This window comes from Eumetopias jubatus, unplaced genomic scaffold (genome assembly GCF_037043125.1).
Source record: "Eumetopias jubatus isolate StellerSeaLion01/CBP00866 unplaced genomic scaffold, mEumJub1_p1.0 scaffold_5, whole genome shotgun sequence".
Classification (NCBI taxonomy): domain Eukaryota; kingdom Metazoa; phylum Chordata; class Mammalia; order Carnivora; family Otariidae; genus Eumetopias; species Eumetopias jubatus.
Window position 1 is genome coordinate 1,697,366 of NW_028274811.1, and position 22,140 is coordinate 1,719,505.

The 22,140-nt window shown below is 55.5% G+C and overlaps 1 protein-coding gene across 2 annotated transcripts in view; it reads left to right on the forward strand.

The window, feature by feature from the left end:
- The first annotated feature begins 6,188 nt into the window (after positions 1-6,188).
- Positions 6,189-22,140, forward strand: part of TBC1D9B (TBC1 domain family member 9B) — a 42,166-nt gene continuing 26,214 nt past the window's right edge. For both annotated transcript variants that reach the window (XM_028093751.2, XM_028093752.2), the window contains exons 1-6: positions 6,189-6,378; positions 9,592-9,702; positions 13,792-13,910; positions 17,948-18,176; positions 18,971-19,229; positions 20,016-20,223. In XM_028093751.2, coding sequence (XP_027949552.1) covers positions 6,261-6,378; positions 9,592-9,702; positions 13,792-13,910; positions 17,948-18,176; positions 18,971-19,229; positions 20,016-20,223 — 1,044 coding nt within the window. In that variant the 5' untranslated portion in view covers positions 6,189-6,260. The remainder of the gene's footprint in view (positions 6,379-9,591; positions 9,703-13,791; positions 13,911-17,947; positions 18,177-18,970; positions 19,230-20,015; positions 20,224-22,140) is intronic.

The window sequence follows — 22,140 nt, forward strand, 5'->3', positions numbered from 1 at the left end:
AACTTACATGTTTTCAGTATCATAACATCAGAGGAAATATGGAAAGAAAGATCGAGGGAAGGTGCCTGTGTTGGGTGCGTGGACCTGTGCTTTTCTGCTTTTCTTACTGTCCAGCAAAACAGCAGGAAGAGCCTGGCACAGCAGAAGGAGAAAGTTTTCTCCCCCAGAGGCTGAGCCCCTCCTCCCCACTCTGGGGCTCCCAGCCCCCTTGTGGCCATGGGGCCCCTCTTGCCGGTTGAGTCAGGGAGTGTGCGTCTTTCTTAGGGGTGTCCTGAAAGATCCCAACCAACTGAACCTTGAAGAAGAGAATCTGGTGGGCCGCTAGCTGGTGTGGGATGCAAGCAGTCACCTGCGTTCCCCACAGCGGCATCCCACCGGCCTCCAGTGACTGTGGAGGGGAAGGGATGCCAGGGGGTTCGGCTGCTCAAAGGACGACATGTCTCTCTCCAGACTTGACTCTCATGATCTAATGAAACCCTGTGGGGACTCCCAGTCCATGACCTGGGACTTATCAGAGTTTTCCCTCTTGCCGTTCACTCTAGCTCAAGCCATTTGTTGTTTTCTTCACTCTGACTTGGGGAAGAAGGAAGACACTTTAAGACAAACAAAAAAAAAAAATTTTTTTTTAAACTTTGAATTTCATGCAAATTTGAGTCTTAAACTTCCAGAAGGATTCAGTGCTACTGGAATCACACAGACCTCCCTCTTGGGCTTTCGTAGTCCCTCCCTTTGAATTTTCTACATGCATATACCACAAAAGACAGAGATTTGAGGTGGCACTGACCTGGCTTGGCATCCTGAAAGGAATGACTTTCTCTGTTCCAGCAGGCCTGGGGAGCATTGCTGGGGGCCGAGAGGCAGCTGCCAGAGCCCCGGTGCACAAGCCAAGGGTGGTCATCAAAATCAGGGTAAGCACCTTTATAAACCACACGCGTTGTCCTTGGGTGGAGAAGCCGAGAGCTGGAGGATGTCACTAGCACCCTCTTCTCAGCTGCAGTGGATCCTTAATCCCCTGGGACACAGCCTCAAAGTCCCTCCCCCCCGCCCCGCCCAGTGGAGTGCTGGCCTGAAACCAGGCTCATTTCCCACCAGTCCACTGTTGCCCACTTGGGTGGGCACGTGTGCAGGGAAGACACATGTCATGTCGGTCGGTCATCTGGCAAGCCCGGCTGGCCTTCATCAGCAACCTACCCCCTCAGCAGACTGTCACCCTCTCTCCCCAGCTCTCTTTAGAGCTACTGGCAACTGTCGAAAGCTACAGATGATTGTTCTGAGCTATATTTTTACAAATTTAACCCAATGCCAAGTGAATTCAAATTTGTTTTCAGACTTATCCTTCATCCACAATTAAATCCAAGGGTATTGGGGCGCCTGGGTGGCTCAGTTGGTTGAGCGACTGCCTTTGGCTCAGGTCATGGTCCTGGAGTCCCGGGATCGAGTCCCGCATCGGGCTCCCTGCTCAGCAGGGAGTCTTTTTCTCCCTCTGACCTTACCCCCTCTCATGCTCTATCTCATTCTCTCTCTCAAATAAATAAAATCTTTAAAAATAATAATAATAAAATAAAATAAATCCAAGGATATTCACGCTGAGTGATATTAAAAGACTATACTAGTGACTGGTAGGTACTGAGCAGAGATGTTTATAAAAACAAAAGGTGGGGGTGGGGGATAGGTAGACTCTAACACCCGGGCCTTTTCTTTGCCTTCACTCATGTATGCTGTTCCTAAGCAGGTTAGCTGCCTACTGAGTACCAGCATGCTGTGTGGACCAAGTCACTAGCTGTGGCCAGAGTCAGGGTGGCAGCGTCTTTACTGGGTGCCCTACCTAAAATGACACATGTCTTCCTGGAGAGGGCGCTGTGTCCTTCATTCCCCCCACCCCCCCTTAGCTGGCGGACGGGCGCCCTTGGCTGGTGCTTCGGGTCAGAATGTGTGATCACAGAAACAGGAAAAAGACTCCAAGCTAGGAAATGCTATTTGGGGTACGAGAACGGCCCTCACCTACTAGAACAGTCCTGTTCCTAAACAAGAGAAGGAGTCGGTTGGTCCAAACCGTAGGCTACGCATGTCACAATTGTTTTTGACCCTCAGTAGCTTTTATACTCATCTAAAATATTCAAGTTACCCCTTTCACATTTGGGTCATTCACAGAGCTCCTCTCATTCTGGGTTCCTGCTAACTATGCACAACATCTCAGAGGATGGCATACAAAACTATTTTTCTAACTGTAGTACAGGTAATTTGGGGGTGGGGGAGGCTTGGGATATACTTAAATGTGGCAAATGACTTCCCTTCCACTTTGAGGGATGAAAGGGAAACTATGCACTTGAATTTTAATTCACCAATGGATAGTTCATGCCAGAAAGAACACACATCAAATAGCCAAAAAAGCAAAATTGATCATTTGCTTAGTTTGGGGGCTCACTGTAGGGGGGAGTTACCTTGTCTAGAACACAGATACCTGCGAGTAGAATGTGAGCTGAGTTCTTGGCAATCAGATCTTATTAGTCCTTTGAAATGTCCTGGGCAGCACAATGCCCAGGTCCACATGGTTAATGTAAGTATAATTAAGTAGTGAAATGGTATGGTATATACCTATATGCCGATAGTGTATACCTGTATGTGTGGGATTTGCTAATATAACCATTCCAATAAAAACCTATTGAAAAAGCTCCTTTGGCCACGTGGTAATCTGTATCCGTGAGGGCCCCCTTGGTTGATGTGACAGAAATCCCAGCCCAAACTGGCTTGAGCACAAAAGGGGAACTTAGTGGCTCCCGAAAGCTAAAATTCCAGGGGCTATGCTTGCATCATTGTGGCATGGGTTGGCCCTCAAACACGGACACCAGGTCCCACATCCTAGCTCTGCTTCCTCCGGGGAAGCTCCAGGCACAGGCTCAGGGTGGCGGTAGCCCCATCAGCACGGGAGCTGGTCTCCTTCCCCAGGAGGTAACCCAGACCAGAATGGGCACCTCTCTCAGCCTGACCGGCTTGGTTGGAGGCCCGTGGCCATCTCGCTGAACCAGCCACTGTGGTCACAGAGATGGTGTGTGCCAATGGCTGAGGCCAGCATGGGCTTCACTTCTGCAGCCATGGAGTGAATGTGGCTTCCCCTGAAAGACAGGAGCTGAGAGTTCTTTTTTTTTTTTTAAGATTTTATTTATTTATTTGAGAGAGAGAGAATGAGAGATAGAAAGCACGAGAGGGAAGAGGGTCAGAGGGAGAAGCAGACTCCCTGCTGAGCAGGAAGCCCGATGTGGGACTCGATCCCGGGACTCCAGGATCATGACCTGAGCCAAAGGCAGTCGCTTAACCAACTGAGCCACCCAGGTGCCCAGGAGCTGAGAGTTCTAAAGGTGTAGTTTCCTCAACAAAATCGTGATGCTGCACAGGAAGAAATGGATGTCAGGACAAAGGCAGCAAATGCCAACATGTGTAGAAAAGAGTTAGTACCCAAAAGGGTCTGGACATCAGTACCACCTCTGCCACTTACTAGTATGAACTCGGCAAATAATTTCTTCTGTCTGGATTTCAGTTGTACCGTCTCTCGCGTAAGGCTCATAAAATACCTCATAGGGTTAACACGTGGAGATTAGATTTTAAAGAATATAAGAAGGAGGCTTAATATCGTTTGGCTAGTAACAGTCTAGTGTTTAGAATATATATGGGGCACCTGGCTGGCTCAGTCAGTTGGGCGCCTGCCTTCAGCTCAGGTCATGATCCCGGAGTCTCAGGATCAGGCCCCGTGTTGGGCTCCCTGCTTGGTGGGGAGTCTGCTTCTCCCCTCTCTCTCTCTGTCCCTCACCCCCGCTCGAGTCTGCTTCTCCCTCTGCTCCTTACCCTGCTTATGCTCTCTCTCAAATAAATGAGGAAAATCTTTAAAAAAAAAACCCAATATATAAATAACTCTTATAATTCAACAATAAAAAAGACACCCTGATCGAAAAATGGGCAAAGCATACGAATAGGCATTTCTCCATTGAAATATGCAATTGACCATCAAGCAGGTGGAAAGATACCCAACATCATAAGTCGTTAGGGAAAGGCAGATCCAAACCACATGAGATACTGCTTCATACCCACTAAAGTGGCTTTGATAAAAAAGACAGACAATAACAAATGTGGAGATACGAGAAACTGCAGCCCTCACACATCAATGGTGGGAATGTGAAATGGTACAGCTGCTTTGGAGAACAGTTTGATGGTTTCTCAAAAAGTTAAACATAGGGGCGCCTGGGTGGCTCAGTTGGTTAAGCATCTGACTCTTGATCTCAACTCAGGTCTTGAACTCAGGGTCGTGAGTTCAAGCCCTGCGTGGAATAGGGCATATTTCTACAATGGAATATTACTCAGCCATAAAAAAGAATGAAGGATTGATACCTGCTACAACATGAACCTTGAACACATTCCAGTAAGTGGAAGAAGCCAGACACAAAGGCCACACAGTGCGTATGATTTCATTTATACAAAATGTCCTGAATGGGCAAATCCAGAGGGACAGAAATAGATTAGTGGTTGACGGAGGCGGAGGCAGTGGGGAATGGGAGTGATTGCTAATGGGTAAGAGGTTTCTTTTGGAGTGATGGAAATGTTCTGGAATTAGTGGTAATAATTGCAACAACTATGTGAATATACTAATACTGAATTGTGCACTTTAAAAGGATGACTTTTATGGAACATGAATTACATCTTAGAAGAAGGGGAAAAATGAAGTAGGCTTAGCACAGCCTAAGTGCCCACTAAATGTTTGTTCTTTTCCTTCCTGTAAAGCAAAGTTATCAAAAGGTGGTCTCCACCTCAGCAGCATCAACATCACCTAGGAACTTGTTAGAAATGCAAACCCTCTGAGGTGGGGCCCAGCAAAGTGTGTTTTAACAAGCCTTGCTGGTGATTCTGATACATGCTCAAGCTTGAGAAGGAACAAAATAACCCTTTACCACCTCCCAGGGTGTTAACAAGTACTCCAGATTGCTGAGGGTAGCTTACTCCCCAGAGAGCACATGATCAGTTTCAGCTTCCAAGGTCTTAGAGAAAAACGGCCTCAGCATCTTGATTCAGTCTCAAACAAGATTTCAGAAGACTTTTGATCACTCTGGCTGTCAACCATGAAAATTGCCTACTTTACATCTATCATCTATCATATTGGATTCTTAAATGCCAGTGACAGAAACCCAACTGGCAACCAGCTTAAGCCTCCCGGGATGATCCCAAAGTGCTCCCTTCCCTCTGCCCTCCTGCGGGGTCTTGGCAGGCTCAGGCCAGCAGCATGATCCTGCCACCCAACAGGCCCTGGACATTCCGAACTGCCCCAGAGGTAGATCACAGCTCCCCCTTCCCCTCATAAGGGTCAGTGTTTGAACTGTGAGGGGTCAACCCCTACAGACCAGCTCTGGGAGAGCAGGGACCCCCATCCCATCCCCTGCCCAGCTGGCTGCTGCCCATGCCTATACAGAAAACCCCAATGTCCCAGGGCCAGCCCTGTCCCCGAACCCTAGACCACCAAGCCCCAGTGTCCCCATCTGTCAGGTGTGTGGACTGCACGGATTTCTGAGGATCCTGCCAGATTCGGGGCTCCCGGAGGTTCTCCTAGCCTCAGGCCCATGTGTCCGAATTCTGAGAATGACGACAATCGACAATCGTCTCTAGCCCTCTCCAGCCGCCCTTTGCCAAGTTAACACGCCCTGGGGTGCCCAGCACAATCCGCCGAAAGTGTGTTTTGCAAACGCTATTTTTCTTTCTTTTTTTTTTTTACATTTCCTCCCTCCCCCACAAAACATTTTCACAGAACGCCAGGGGCCCGGCTCTCCGCACGACCAGTTCCTCTGGCCTGGGCACTCGGCCATTCTGGCCAGAGGCCCGTGTCCCCGGGTCTGGCCCGTCGCTCCTAGATAGGTCTGCAGCGCCGGGGCCTGGGCGGGAAGGAGGTGGACACGGCCGAGCCCGGCGGCGGGCCAGTGACGGAGGCCGGGCGGGCGGGGCGGGCGGCGCCCGGGAGCTGCGCGCTCCCAGCGGGCCCGGAGCCGGCGTGTGCTGGTCCGCGCGCCCGCCAGGGGGCGCCGCCCGCTCGGCCCGCCCCGCCCCGCCCCGCCCCTCCCGCTCGGCTCCCGCTCGGCTCCGGCGCGGCGGCGGCGGCGGCGGCGGCGGCGTCGGCGGCGGCGGCGTCGGCGGCGGCGGCGTCGGCGGCGGCGGCGTCGGCGGCGGCGGCGTCGGCGGCGGTGCTTCCGCCTGGCCGGCCTCGGCCCGAGGCGAGCAGCCCCACGATGTGGCTGGGCCCGGAGGAGGTGCTGGTGGCCAACGCGCTGTGGGTGACGGAGCGGGCCAACCCCTTCTTCGTGCTGCAGCGGCGCCGCGGCCACGGCAAGGGCGGCGGCCTCACGGGTGAGAGGCGCGCGGAGGCCGGGCCTGTGGACGCGGCCGCGGGCCGGGCGGGGAGGGCGCGCCGGCGGCGGGGGGCCGGGCCGGGCCCGGGGGCCGCGGGGTCGGGGAGGCGAGGAGGGGGCCGGGGGTGGGGGAGCGGGGAGGCGGGGGCGGGGGGCGGGCGCGCCGGGAGCGCGGGCCCAGGACCCGGGCAAGGCGAAGGCGCTGGCGTTAGGAGGCTGGTGGGTGACTTCGGCCGACCCAGGGCGGCCCGGGGAAAGCTGGCAGCGGCCCTTGCCCAGACGCGGTGCCCGTGAGCTTCCCGGGGCTAAGCCCAGGCGCGAGCAGCCTCCTGGAGTGGGAGTCACAGCTGAAAGTCGGCGACACCTGGTCCTCGTCCTCTGCCTCAGTTTCCCCGAGTGCCTCCGGGGACCAAGTGACACAAGCACACGTTTTCTTTTGCCTCTTTCCTTCCCCCCCCCCCAATTGCCCTTTTAGCGAGATCACAGGTGCCCCGAGCTGCTGCTGGCCTCAGCTCCTATCCCTCCGGTCTCTCCTCGCCCACCTTTCCTGCTTCTTGGTGCCCTGGAGCTGCAGACGGAGGCTGTGCCTAATTACCAGTGCAGGCTGTTCTGGTGAGCCAGCCAAGGTGCCCCTTGTCCTCCTGGGCAGCACCGCTGTTGGTGGACAGGCACTTCCTGGAGTCGTGTGGTATCTGGGGTCCAGGGGAAGGCCCCTGGGCAGTCCCTCTGCAGGTGTGGTCCGAGGTCCCACCTGCTCCAAGCCTGTGCGGCCAGCCCTGAGCCTGCCCAGCTGGCGCAGGCTCGGGGCTGGACCAGTGTCTGGCTTCCGGTGGCCCATTGTGGCCAAACAAGACGGTGGGCCCAACCTTGACAGATCTTCCAAGTTACCAACAGCAATTTCTGTGAAGCATCCTGATTTGAAACATTAGCAGCGAAGATAGTCCTGCCAGATGCAGCAGAAGTTTCCCACAGACGTCCTCTGTCACCCTCTCCTGGGCCACACCTCCTGATGTGGAAGACACTGTCCCTTTCCTAAGAAAACTGTGTTCCCTTCAGTGCCCCGGGCTGCCTCCCAACAGCCTCAGGAATCCCAGGAGCCAGTGCTGGACCAGCTGTTTGGCAGAGGTTAGACAGCAGCCCCTCTGGAGAGTCTGAATGATGGTCAGCCCCAGAAGCTACTGCAAGCCAGTGCAGGAAGGTGAGGCACGGTGCCCAGAACCTTCTGTTACACCAGCGTACCAGCGTGTCCAATCTGGCCAGTGCACTTCCAGCGGCTCGTTCTGTGCTCTGTGCTTCTGAAGATCACCTCAGAGGGTGGCTGGGACCCTCTGTGCTCCACCTTCCTGTGCACAGAAGAGCCTTTCCACCTCCTGCATCTCTCTGTGTCCCCCAGGACAGAGCCCACCAACCCCCACCCCAGCAACCACTCCTCAGCTCCCTATTCCAGCTAGGTTTGGTGAGTCCTGCCATGGCCTCTGCCTGGCCTTCCCTGTGCCATCGTAGGCATCATGGCCTCCTGAACCCTGTCTCCCCAAGGGAGGAACAGTTAGTTAGTGATGTGGTTTTGTTCAGGCTGGCTTTTAAAAACAGATGACAGCCTGGATCTTTCCTTGAAGAGTCTGAGTATAAGGGGCTCCTGGGTGGCTCAAGTCGGTTAAGTGTCTGCCTTGGGTTCAGGTCATGATCCCAGGGTCCTGGAATCAAGCCCCACATCGGGCTCCTTGCTCAGCGGGGAGTCTGCTTCTTCTTCCTCTGTTGCTCCCCCTGCTTATGCTCTCTCTCTGTCAAATAATAAAATCTTAAAAAAAAAGAAGAAGAAGAAGAAGAAGGAAGAGTCTGAGTGTGATGAGATGGTCTGCCCGCGGAAAAGCTTTCAGGTCTCGAAACATGGATATGCCAACAGAATAAGCATTAAAATAAAGTTTCCAAGACCAGAAGAGAAACCCCAACAGGAACTATGAAAAAAAGTTTATTCTAAATGCTGATAAAGCTTGAATATGTGCCACTTTAACTGCAATTTAGAGACATTTTAGAACATTTCAATAAAACAAGTGAGAGATTACAGACTCCTAACTTGGGTGTATGTGATGGGTACCTTCTTTTGTAATCAGCAATTTTATTTGTTCAAGATCGGGGAGGGGAAAAAATAGTTTAAAATGGAATATGAAACAGAAGTGTTATAGTCAAGTTAATACAATCAGTAGAAGTTATTCTGACATCAACAGGAAAATGGTAACAGGCTATTTCCAGAGCATACCAAAAGCAGCACTTCATTAAAAAGGAAAACATAAATTCCCAAATAGGAACAGTGAACAGATTATTAGGTAGCTTGATGATTCACTTAACGAAGAGGAGAGAATTAGACACGGGTAAAGGGCAGACATTTCCTCTGATTTGTCGGGGAAATGGTGTCATCGACAAAGGCTATATGTGATGAGAAGGAAAATTTGAAATGCCCTAAAATGCTTCAGAGATGGAAAAAACTGGATGAGTGTTTTCCCAAATTGGACAGTTCTAAAAATTGCCGTGTCCTCTTCGGTCATGACTTCTGAAGCCACAAGGAACTTCCTTAACACTTCCCAGAATAAAAATTTGTGATTACTTGGTAGAGGAAAGACTATATTATCTTCCTGTTGTTGATAATGGAAAGTGATCTTACAAAATCATTGTCTTTTTTTAAAAAGCCGGCAGAGTACATGGCCAAAAATGTCAGGGGAAAATATACCTTAAGAGATGTGTCTGGCAGTTAATAAAACACATTGTACTATTTGTCTGGATTTTGTGATACTTGTGGTATTGTTTTTGTTTTTAATTTGTGATGGTTGTACTTTCTCATTTTTGAGAATTTGAAAAAAATTTTTTGAAAAAAATTAAAAATAAATGAAAAACAGAAGACAACCTAATTTTGTTTTTTCTAAAGAGGGCCTCCCAGAATTGTTTAAGTTTACAAACAAGGCCTCCTAAAACCTGCATCAGCCCCTGCCTACAAGTGTTTGTGAGTCTGGGGAATGAGCAGAAGCTGCCAGGAAGTGGGAGGGGATTTTTCGATAGGGCTTTGAGGAAAAAGAAGTCACTTGGTGGACGAGGGGGATACCAGACGTGTCTCCGTCTGGGCCAGGGCATCGAGGATGGTGCTACCATTCTGGGGGCCTCCAGGGCTCAGCTGTGAGCGTGGCCCTCCCTCACCCTCCTCTCTCTGCCCTGCCCCCAGGTCTTCTCGTGGGCACCCTGGACGTGGTGTTGGACTCCAGTGCCCGCGTGGCCCCTTACCGAATCCTGCACCAGACCCAGGACTCGCAGGTCTACTGGACAGTGGCATGTGGTAGGTGCCAGGCATGGCCTGCCCTGGACAAGCGGGGGGGGGGGGACACCCCCAGGAGGGAGGGGACACAGCCTGCATTCCTGGGCTGGATGTTGTCTCTGGAGAACCCGATGCTGCCTTTCCTTCAGCCCACACGGCCCAGGCAAGCATCTCACTTAGGAAGACAGCTCAGATGTTCACGGGTGCCCTGGACGCCATGGGGATTATCTGTGGACAGTCATGGACACGACACATGCAGTGAAAATTCTGAGCCGCCCGACACTCAGGTTCCCAGCCAAAGAGGGACAAGGCGTCCTTCTGCCTCCTTCTGGTGGCTGTCAAACTGTAAACGAGGGTCCTTTCTGCGGTCTATGGGCCCACACTTTGGGCATTTTTGTGGGTTTGGTTGGTGATTTTGCTGTTGCAAGTGGCCCCAAGTGGGGTGCTGAGGGGCCGGCTGTGTTCCTCAGCACAGACGTGGTGATGTGCCTCGTGGAGAGAGTACGTGTGTTCGAGGAGCTCCGTTCAGGCCTGAGTTCCGGCCAGTGTTGGCCTTGAGTGTGATGTTAGGGTATTAACATACATGAAATAAGGGGCCTTTAAACAGAAAGCTTCGTGAAACAGTCCTGCACTGATGAACTGATGAAGATGTTTACAGCAGCGGAGCCCTCCCCGGAGCTCCCCTGGAGTCAGTCTTGGCCTGTTCCATGTTCCAGGAGACATGGTAGAACATAACTGCCGCCAAAAATGACAGTCAGCCGTGGCCGTCCTCCCGGGAGGAGACACACGCAACCCTCCCAGAGTCTGGGAGGAGGTCCCTGTCAGTGGGCACCAGCCTGGCTGAGGTCACTTGGACACATTCACGGATACACTCAGATAGCGCTTCCTGCCAGCCAGGCACTTACACAAACCTCCCAAGAACTCCAGAAGGTGGAACTTTGGGGTTTGCTTTTTTCTATTTTGAAGATGAGGAAGCGGTGGCCGAGAGGGGGTTAGGAGGCCTGAGAAAGGTGATGAGAGCGTCCACAGCTGGGACCCTGGCTTTAGAAGTCCGTTTCCTCCCAGGGGGCTTGAACGGAGGTGCCCCTTCCCCTGTGTATGAATCCATAGACAGAGGCTTCTAAGTCTGGGTGTACCCAAGGCTGAGTGGGGCATGGTAGGACCCCGGCCCTCCTGGTTCCAGAGCGTGTGGGAGAGAGGGGCTTCCGTGGGCTGGGGTGCAGGGAGGTTGGTATGTGCCTGGGCTAGAGCGAGACACGTGACTCTAAAATGGGCCCTCGAGATTTTCTTATCTCAGCGATGTTCTTTCTCAGGGAGCAGATGGGGAGGAGGCAGGAGTGGCAGTGAGGGGAGGGAGGAGGTTGGCCACGCTGGTGGCAGCCAGGCCTGATGCTGGGGAGGAGCTGGGGAGGAGCCCGGCCCGCTGCTGGGGAACCTTAGTCCTTAGCCTCAGGCCACACGCTCCGCTCAGAGCTGCTCCAGCTTCTGCCAGCAGCTCCTGCCGGACCTCCCAGCCCTGCCCTGACCTCTGCTGGGCGTGCCCCTCCCCTTCAGCTCTGCCAAACCAGACGTGGTCATGCCGACACCTGCCCAATGCATCCCGACTCCTTAGCCCGCCCCTGAAGGCCTTTCTGGGTCAGCCCCCCTCCGTTCCTGTCCTCCCCTCAGCTCACACCTGGCCTGTAGCCAGACCAGACACAGGACCCAAAGTCCCCAGCCACCCCTGTACTGATCTGTGTGCCTGGTGTGCCCCCCACCCGCCCCCCAGCCACCTAACCTACCACTCTGTTGAGACCCCGCCCAGGTGTCGGCTCCTATGGAAAATCAGATTCCCCAGACCCAGACAGCCACCTTTCCTTCTTGCTCCTTGAGACTCGCCCTGTATTTACCAGCACCTTATACACTGCAGGCTCACTGGCTCTCCCACTAGACCGGCAGCTCCCGGAGGGCGAGGGTAGGCAGCCTGGGTTAGGATCGTGGTTTGGTTACTTCCCGGCTCTGTGACACTGGGCCGCTTACTTAACCTCTTTGTGCCTCAGTTTCCTCCTGTGAAATGAAAATAATGGTACTGTCTCCACGATTCTGTAAGAAGTAAATAAGAAACTCCACAAAAAGGTCTGAAAGCAGAAATAGCACTTCATAATAATTAGCTATTACATTCTTTTTAGTTCCTAAACCCCACACAAAGATGGCACAGTTTGTGTTTACTTAGTGCTAAGTGAAGACTGAGTTACTTCTAACTTATAATTCTTTTTTTTTAGATTTTATTTATTTATTTGACAGAGACACAGCAAGAGAGGGAACACAAGCAGGGGGAGTGGGAGAGGGAGAAGCAGGCTTCCCGCCAAGTAGGGAGCCCGATGCGGGGCTCGATCCCAGGACCCTGGGATCATGACCTGAGTCGAAGGCAGACGCTTAACAACTGAACCACCGAGGCGTCCCTAACTTATAATTCTTTTAAACGCACACATGTAAATATTTATAATCAAAGCACACAGATCCGCACAGATAGCGTGGACAAGATTTCTTCTGTTTGAGGTTGCCAGGAGTTGCCTCACTTGCAGATTTAACTTCCAAATTCAAAAGTGGGTTCTCGGCAGAAAGGAGAGAAAGAGAAAAATCCCTTCTCCTACCAGCTAGACCTTGGTCTCTGTACACCAGGGAAAAGAGGCCACATGAGAAGCCGAAAGAAAAGTGGGGGGAAAGGTCATTAATGGAGGCTTGAAGGGACCTGCAGGGGTCCTTTTGATTGTGTGTTATGGCTCGCTGTAAGTTGTATGATCCTGGGTTTACTCGCCCTCACAGAGGCAGCCTCATGCTGGCCCACGGGGGAGGGGGAGGGCCCTGACTCAGAATTGACTGTTAGAGCGGGGAGCTCCTTGGGTAAGGGTAAAGAAACAGTCAACCCTCACCAAGGCCACCCAGCTGGGCTGTGACATGTGCCAGAGCAACAAGCTGGTGCCGGGGACGGAGGAGGTGGTGGGAACCAACTCGGCCTGGCCAGGACGGCCAAAGGATGGAGTCTCCAGCCGGTGGAAGAGTGTAGCCAGGCAGGGAAGGACGGGGTGCCAGAGAATCAGGCACCCCAGCAAAAATGTCTGCAGTCCACAGCCGTGTTGGTCTGTGTCTTCGCTCGGGCTCCCTCCATGCCCAGTGTGCAGGCATAGGTCACAGGGGATCAGCTGGGCCTTCTGGGCACTCTCAGTCCGTAAACTGTCCCACCCTGTGTCAGCTGGAAGGAGGCAGAACCTTCCCCCTTCTTCTTGTGTTCATTCGTTCAGAAAGCAGTTCTTGAGTGCAAAGCCCCTGCCAGGCACAAGCAAAACCCCAGAGAGGCAGGGGGAGCAGGCCAGGCAGAGGTTCCCTTATCCCTTTGCTTCTCCTCCCTGGAGACCCTTTTCCCAGTTCCTGGCGGGGGGGCGGGGGGCGGTTCGAGAAAACAGCCGCCCCGCCCTAGGGAGTGGTGGTGAACTGCCTTCTCTAAGTGTTTCCTTTACCACTGGACTTGCTGTGCCCTGCAGGGTCCCTCCCTGAGGAGCCCAGGGACCACCTCGAAGGCGGGGCAGACACTGGGGGCCAGCCAGAAGCTGACAGGGTCAGGCAGGGGTTCCCAGAGGAGGCAGGGTCAGGGCTGGGATGTGAGCAGGGATGGGGAGGAGGGGCCTGCAGGCAAAGGCCTGGGTAGCTGCATCTGGTTTCAGAGAGAGGGGTGAGAGCCTCTGGCATGCCCAGCAGGAGACCAGCCGGCCAGGGGCCTGGAGTCCTGCAGGAAGGGATCCTCCAGAGGACTGCAGTCACTTACACCAAGTCTGACTGTGTCTGGTTAGTCCCCTGTATATCAGAGACCACATGAAATCCTTTATCCCAAAGGAAAATCGTGACAACCAGGCAAACCCGCAGATCTATAGACTGCTTCTGGAAGGGCATAGAGGAAAGTGGTGGTCAGTCTTGGTGTTAGTGGAGGTACAGGCCTTACCTTCTGCACGAAGATTGTAGTCTCTTGGGTAGAGCAAATTAGGTCATCTATGTTAGCCCCTGAACTTAGGTTTAAGGCCTGGTGATTATAACGATTTTCCTCTTCTTTACTCCACCAAACCCCCCTCCCTCCAGGTTCTTCCCGCAAAGAGATCACCAAGCACTGGGAATGGCTGGAAAGTAACTTACTCCAGACGCTGTCCATCTTTGACAACGAGGAGGACATCACCACCTTCGTCAAGGGCAAGATCCACGTAAGGTCCACCTTCTACTTCCGGTTCCCACGCCCCACTGGGGCGGGCAGTGTTGGCCTGTGTCATCTCATTCACTCGGCAAACATCTCCCTTTAACAGAGGGGGAAGGCAAGCATGCACTCCCATCCTCCTGCTCTTGAAAGGGGTGTTTGATGGAACTCATTGCCAGGCAGGACCCCACCTCTCTGGGCCAGCGCCGGGCTCAGACCACGTGGAGCCCCGGCTTCCCATGCCCTGCAAAGGGCCTCAGAGCGAATAGGCGGGCGCACACCGCTGACAGCCAGTCCCTTGGCTCACATAACAGGAAAATGCTGGAAGGGCTAGGCCAGCCGGAGGCACGTTTCATTTAGGAAACCCACACGACTTACAACTGCGTGTGCCCCCTGACACAGCACTTCCCTTCTCTGGCGTTTGGTCATATGGTGTAGGCACACGTGCAGAGTGACACGTAGGTCCCAGGATGCTCCCTGCAGCACCGTCAGCAGAAACAGGCCAAGGGTGGGAGGGGAAGCAGCCACGGTTTGTTCTGCAAAATGAGAGCTGTGCCACTTGCTAGCCTGGCATTGACCAAGCACTTCCTACTGAGTCCTGCACCGAGCACATCAGGCTCAGGGGACTTGCGAAGTCACACGCGGTACACTTCGTGGGGTGTGTTACAGCTCTGAAAACTGGAGCCGTGTGTCAAAACCCATAGCACAGAGATGCTTCGGCTTTTCCTCTTCAGGGGCTAATTGGTGCTGTAATGAGCATCTACCTGAGCGCATGCGCATGCACATCATCTTCTTTCCAGTGATTTTTGCCTTAGATTAAGTTTCTCAGAGGGCTCTTATTGGGTCCAAGTTTAGCCGTTCAGGGTTGCTTTGGGCAGGCCCCCGTGACTTTGTTATTCCAGAACTTCCTAGACGTGGGCAGACGGCGCTGAGAGTTCCTTGGCTCCTCCCTGTGGGCTTTGAGGCTCTGAGCAGGACTCGATTGCCTTTCTGGCTCCACGAGAAGAATTATCGTCGAGTTCAGTAAGTTAGCCTGTCTAAGCCCAGAAATGAGGAAACCAGAAGGAAATAGTCAAGGGACTCTTGTTAGAGAACAATGCAGGAACAATGCAGCGGGTCCAGGGAACAGCCTAAGATACAAACAAACCTGTGGCAGAAGGGACCCAGGACCAAAGCAGGTGGCCTCAGATGAGCAGTGTTGGGAAGGAACTGGGAGGAGCACCTATAAAAAAGCAGAGTTTTAGAAAAGAGAGAGAGTTGCCATGAATAGCTTTGAACCAGTAAATTGAAGAGTTTAGACAGCGTGGACACTTTTCTCCTGATAGGATGCTTTCGCTTCCATCATTGCTGCAACAAGTTCCCATAAACTTCGTGGCCTCACCACAGGTCCGTTATCTGGGAGTTCTGGAAGTCAGCAGTCTGCAGCGGGTCTCGCAGGCTGAACGCCAGGTGCGGGCAGGCTGTGCTCCTTCCGGAGGCCCGTTTCCTCGCCGGTTCCGGCTTTTAGGGGCCGCTGGTCTTCCTCGATTCTGGGCCCCTTCCTGCACCTGCGATGCTGGCCGCGTGGCGTCTTCAGATCACGCCCCCTCTCTCCCCACTGCTGTTCTCTCGTTCCCTTCACGGCTCTGACCCTCTCGTCTCCTCTTCACAAGGCCCCTTGTGATGACATATTGGGCTCACTGGAATAATCCAGGACCCTCTCCCTGGGTCAGAATCCATACTTTATCACATCTGCAGAGTCCCTTTTGCCACACAAGGTAACCTGTGCCCAGGCTCTAGGGTTTGGGATGTGGACATCTTTGGGGGACTCTTATTTGGCCTACCACGTAATATGACTGAAACTGGGACTCGGGAAGAAATAAGAAACCTGAATATGCCTGAAACTATGGACTCAATCATTTAAAATCTGTCCAGTGATTTTTACAGTCCCGTTCTATCAGCCAGCAAACCGAATCCCAACCCTGTGAGCCAGGCCAGCTCATTCCCACTGGTAGGGACAGTTCCTCCTGCCACACACTCCTAAAGGACAAGACATTGGGAAGAGGGGCCCCAGGAGAGTGCAGAGGGAAAGGCAGAGCAGAAGAGGTCACCCCCTCTACTCGCTGCTTGGGGGTCTCCCCACTGCAGGGAGCGGGGAAGAGGGGGCTTCCAGCTGAGACCCAGGAGGGTGACTGGTGGGGCAGGGCGCGGGTGATGGCCCACCCACACTGCACTGGTGGGGCTGCTTCCCCAGCCTCCCTGTGGGCGGGACTGAGGGCAGCAGAAGACAAAGGCGGGTCCTTAGTAATGAGGCAGGTGCTTCCTCAGTAATGAGGATGGAGAGCTGGTTCCTACAGGAACATTCGCGAGGCACCAGGGGCACCTTGAGAGACAGGAGATGTGGATGCCACACCTACAGCATCAGAGCACACCCTACCTCTGGTCCTCACCCAGGCTCCTGGCTGTCCTCGTGCCCCTGGATGGCCAGGCCCCAAACACTGGCCTTGAGTTAACCTTAGTTTATCAAGGAATCATCTTCCTGGAAAATCTGTGTGTATGTTTTGAGCCAAGGGTGCTAAGAACCTCTTTTAACCCAAGAGGTTTTGGGCTAGCTCTGTGGCCAGGGTGATGTCTCTGGGCATCCTGAGCCCAGTAAAGATGCCAGCAGAACACAGCATGGACATGCCCTGAGCTGGGAGGGGCCTGCAGCAGGTCTGGGGGACCCTGAGCTGGGAGGGGTCTAGAGCTGGTCTGGCGGCCCTGAGCCGGGAGAGGCCTGTAGCTGGTCTGGGGGCCCTGAGCTGAAAGGAGTCTAGAGCTGGTCTAGGGGACCCTGAGCTGGGAGGGGCCTATAGCTGGTCTGGGGGACCCTGAGCCGGGAGGGGTCTAGAGCTGGTCCGCGGGCCCTGAGCTGGGAGAGGCCTGTAGCTGGTCTGGGGGCCCTGAGCTGGGAGGGGTCTAGAGCTGGTCTAGGGGGCCCTGAGCTGGGAGGGGTCTAGAGCTGGTCTGCGGGCCCTGAGCTGGGAGAGGCCTATAGCTGGTCTGGGGGCCCTGAGCTGGGAGGGGTCTAGAGCTGGTCTAGGGGGCCCTGAGCCGGGACAGGCCTGTAGCTGGTCTGGGGGCCCTGAGCCGGGAGAGGCCTGTAGCTGGTCTAGGGGGCCCTGAGCCGGGAGGGGTCTAGACCTGGCCTGGGGGGCACTGGGCTAGGAGGAGCCTAGAGCTGGTCTGGGGGCCCTGAGCTGGAAGGGGTCTAGAGCTGGTCTGTGGGCCCTGAGCTGGGAGAGGCCTGTAGCTGGTCTGGGGGCCCTGAGCTGGGAGGGGTCTAGAGCTGGTCTAGGGGGCCCTGAGCTGGGAGGAGTCTAGAGCTGGTCTAGGGGGCTCTGAGCTGGGAGGGGTCTAGAGCTGGGCTGGGGGGCACTGGGCTGGGAGGGGCCTAGAGCTAGTTTGGGGCCCCTGCTGGGAGGGGCCTGCAGCTGGTCTGGAGTCCCTGAGCTGGGAGGGGTCTAGAGCTGTTGTCTGCCAGCCCTGAGCTGGGAGGGGCCTGCAGCTGGTCTGTGGGTGGGGTCAAGAAGCAAGAGCCCCTGGTATATTGAGGGAGAGGGGAGAAAGTCAAATAAATACAGAACATCCTCGTCATGAGAAAAGCACTTTACAGAACATTGCCACAGCTGGATGCCATTTGGGGAAAGAAAGAGGGAAAGAGAAAACCACATGTTTGCTCAAAGACACATCAGCGCCTGTACCTCTGAAGGAAACCAGCAGAGTGGCTACAGTGGGCAAGAGGGAGACTCCCTGCTTCCTGAATACACTGCTCTACTCTGTGGGGTTTCCAGAAATTTTACATGGAAATAAATGTTTATTTTAAAAGTCCCTACTTCCAGACAGCCATGCTTGAAGTATTATTAGCTCAGGAGTTGAGGGAACCTGCCTGGCATCTGTCTGACCATGTGCCTCAGCCTCGCCAGCTTGTGTCCCTGGGGCCAGTGTCCAGGAGTCCAGGATCGCAGCGCCTGCGCGCCCACCCCACCCCCAGGCCTTCCAGAAATCAGGCCCTTCATCCCCCTGCAGGGCATCATCGCAGAAGAGAACAAGAACCTGCAGCCCCAGGGAGATGAGGACCCTGGGAAATTCAAGGAGGCCGAGCTGAAGATGCGGAAGCAGTTTGGAATGCCCGAGGGGGAGAAGCTGGTCAACTACTATTCCTGCAGCTTCTGGAAGGGCCGCGTGCCCCGCCAGGGCTGGCTCTACCTGACCGTCAACCACCTGTGCTTCTACTCCTTCCTGCTGGGGAAGGAAGGTGAGCCACCCCCAGACCCCCGCCCCCAGAACTGTCCCCGCCTCTCCGACCACCAGAGTTCCTCAGTGGCGTCCTCCAGCGCAGTCCGCCGATATTCTGCGCACACACACCCCTCCCCGGGGGATCTCCCCGAAACCCAGTGCACCTCTGAGGTTCGCAGCAAGGAAACCCAGACTTGAGGCAGGCATTCACCTGGCTCCTGGGGGCTCCCTTCCCTCCTTTAAGTTGAACATTCTAGGGCAGATGCCATCCCCGAGCAGCTCCAGGTTACGTGGTGCTGTGGGAAGCCCTAGGCCTCTGGGCACAAGGCTGACTCCCCAGGGGCAGCCGGCACCCTCTGCTGCCACGCTGCCCCCAGAAAGAGCTCCCAGGGCTTCAGCCCTTCTGAGCGCAGCGAGGCCTTGCCCCACCACGCACACACCTGCCACATCCTTCCCCCTGCTCTCCTCCTGCCTGGTGCCTCCTCACCAGGCAGGGTCCCCGCTAGCTCACCTCCCCGTGTGCATTTGTGTCGCCCCTCGCCATTTGTGGGGCAGATAGTCACCAGGATGTTCTCAGGACGGGGTGCCGGGTCGGCCTGGGACACAGTGGAGACCCCCATGGCCCAGGCCCTCCTCGTGGAGCCCCCGTCCCAGCACAGCCAGACTCAGGCCCGGGGGTGGGGGGGCGCGGGGAGTGCATACGGTCCATGATGTCCTCGGGGCATGGCTCTCCCGGTGGGTTTTGGGCACAGGTGCTGTCCAGCCCTCCGGCCCATGTGACCCACTGGCTTATGTGTCCTTGCTGGTGTCCAGTGAGCCTGGTGGTACAGTGGGTGGACGTCACAAGGCTGGAGAAGAATGCCACGTTGCTCTTCCCGGAGAGCATCCGTGTGGACACCCGGGACCAGGAGCTCTTCTTCTCCATGTTCCTCAACATCGGTGAGACCTTCAAGCTCATGGAGCAACTGGCCAACTTGGCCATGCGGCAGCTGCTGGACAGCGAGGGCTTCCTGGAGGACAAGGCGCTGCCCCGGCCCACCCGGCCACACAGAAACATCTCGGCTCTGAAGCGGTGCGCAACCCCCTGCGGTGGGAGGGGCCGGCCCTCCTCCCCCTTCCCAGGTGCCCCGTGGGAGGAAGGCCCCAGAAAAGGGCTGGTTGCACATAGTTACAGGAGGGCACCATCCAAGGATGTCACTCTCCCTATGCCTGTGATGGGGTGCTTTTGGAACCTTCCAGAAAGGAAACAAGCAAGGGCCAGGACTTGACACCGTCCATCAGGGTGTGCCCTTCAGGCCCTGCTCAGGCTGCCGGCAGCCCCTGTGGGGCTGGGAGAAGAGATGTTTACAAGGAAAGGGCCACCAAGGGGACCAGGATCAGGGTGCCAGGCGGCCACCTCACACAGTCATTGGGCAAGCATGCCGTTGTGTTCATCCACAGCGTCACGTGTTTAAGTTCAGGAGGTCCTTGTCTGGGTGTCCAGGTGGGGCTGGGTCTTCCCGGGCAGCAGCAACGTCAGGGCAGAGGTGTGCGGGACAGGTGTAGGGACCTCCAGGCCCCAGGGCCCTGTCCACCCTCAGCACCAAGCAGGTGACATGTCAAACCCTGTCAAGCTTCTGGGTGTCCTCCAGAGCCCTCAGGGCTCCAGGGCATGCTGTTTGCTGGTCCTATAAATGTGTCTCGTGGTACCTGGCCATCTGCTCTGTGTGTTTTATTGAACTCTTGAGATCAAGAGTGGTTGAGCTGCTCATTGGAAGACCCCAAAGAGCCCAATCCCACGTGGAAGCCCGCTTGCAGGCAACTGGCCCTAACTCCTATCCCCTTTCCTCCCACCACCCCCCGCTCCGGGCTTTCCCAGAGACCTGGATGCCCGAGCCAAGAACGAGTGCTACCGGGCCACCTTCCGCCTGCCCAGGGACGAGCGTCTGGATGGCCACACGGGCTGTACCCTGTGGACCCCGTTCAACAAGCTGCACATCCCTGGCCAGATGTTCATCTCCAGCAACTACATCTGCTTCGCCAGCAAAGAGGAAGACGCCTGCCACCTCATCATACCCCTGCGGGAGGTGAGCCCTTGGTCCCCCCACCAGCTCTGCTCTGACTCCCTGGGGCACCTGGTGGGGGTCGCCAGCCCACGGCAGCCCCCCAGCATTCGGTGGTGGGCATGTCGAGGGCACATAATGAGTCAGCAACTTCCCTGAGCCCCTGCCTTGTGCCAGGCCCCTCCAGGCAGGTGAGCTGGATGCTGCCTCAGGCATCACCTCACCTGGTGGGGAGACAGGCTGGGGTTTGGCATGCTGGAAGAGCTCAGGTAACTCCAGGAAAGTCCTGTGCTTCCCTGAGCAGATCCCAGAGGCCTCCTGCGGGTGAGTGTCCCTGAGGCCTGCCTTCCTGGTCCAGCAGTTGGACTTTAGCAAAGGCCTGCTTTAGCTGGGAGGACTTTGACCCCTGACCAGCCCCACCATGTCACTCTCAGAGGCCACCTCACTGTTCCTCTCCTGACACTTGCCTTGGCTGTGACTCAGACTCCAGCAGGGCCACTGGAAGTCCACTCTCACTCGTCAGGGATGGGGACGGCTCTCACCTGTCACAGGCAGGGGACAGCTCTCACCTGTCAGGGATGGGGACAGCTCTCACCTGTCACAAGTAGGGGTCAGCTCTCACCTGTCACGGGTAGGGGGTCAGCTCTGACCTGTCAGGGATGGGGACAGCTCTCACCTGTGTCAGGAATGGGGTCGGCTCTCACCTGTCAGGAATGGGGTCGGCTCTCACCTGTCACAGGTAGGGGGTCAGCTCTGACCTGTCAGGGATGGGGACAGCTCTCATCCGTCAGGGATGGGGACGGCTCTCGTCTGTCAGAGATATTTTTTCCTCAGGGTTTTTAGGCTTCCACAGTGACCCTGGCGGAAGCAAGGCCGTTGTGTCCTATGCTGCAGTGAAGGGTGTGGACAGTGAGGGAGAGGGCCCCCGCCCAGGTGGAAAGCGCTGACAGACCCCCCCCCCAGAAGGTCAGAGCAGGTCCTCAGGCCCCCTTTTCCTCGTGGCCCAGCAGGGCAGACTGGCTGCTCAGCTCTGTGAAGCACAGTGAGGTTCTTAAGTTACAACCTAAATCACAGGATCTTGATTTTAGTAACAGCCTGGAGTTGTGAGGCCCCCCTGCATTGACAAAGCCCTCCAGTTGTGGGTGCAGTGGTGATAGGTGTTGGGGGAGGGGGGCTCTTCTGTGTGCTGCCTCGTTTCCCCAAAGCAAGTCCGAGGCAAGGGACTTGAAAGAGCCACAGCTCCAGAAGCTTCCGGCTGAGGGCTCAGGTGACCCCTGACCCCACATTCCTACTGGGCCGTGAGTCTGTCCTGGGCCAGGGCCTGGGGATGGGTGCAGAGGTCTCCATGGGCCTCAGCTCTGTTTCTCCCGATGATCCCGGTGTTTCTGATGGCAGAGAGCCTGGCTGAGGCAGGGAGCAGGACGGACTTGGGCTCTGGGGTCAGGACAGAGGCCCTGGCCTGGCACCGGTGATCCCCAGTGTGCCCACCAGGGGCCTTCCCAGGGCTTCCCCCTCAGAGCAGGCTGCAGAGTGGACATTGCGGCCCTAAATGTGCTCCTCCCAGCGCCACCGCGGGAAGCAGCATTCCTTCTGTCTGCTGGCTCAGCTGAAAAGCGGAAGCTGGCTTGGCTCCTCACCCGGCCTTGTTCCCGCATCCCACCCACATGTCCCTTCCTCTGCACGGCCGCCCCCTCGGGAGGGTGCTGCCTGCACCTGACCCTTTCGTCCCCACCCCCAGCGTAGTTGAGAATGTCCATCAGCGCACGTCAATGTCCCGCCGGGACCCGTGGGACCTTCAGTGAACCGTTCCCCCTTCTTAGATCTTAGCTCACGTGTGTGCAGACCTGTGACGCGCACACATGCTCACATGCATCTGCACACACACATGTGCCCACAGTGCTCACATGAACCTGCACTGACGCATGCACATGCACACAAGCT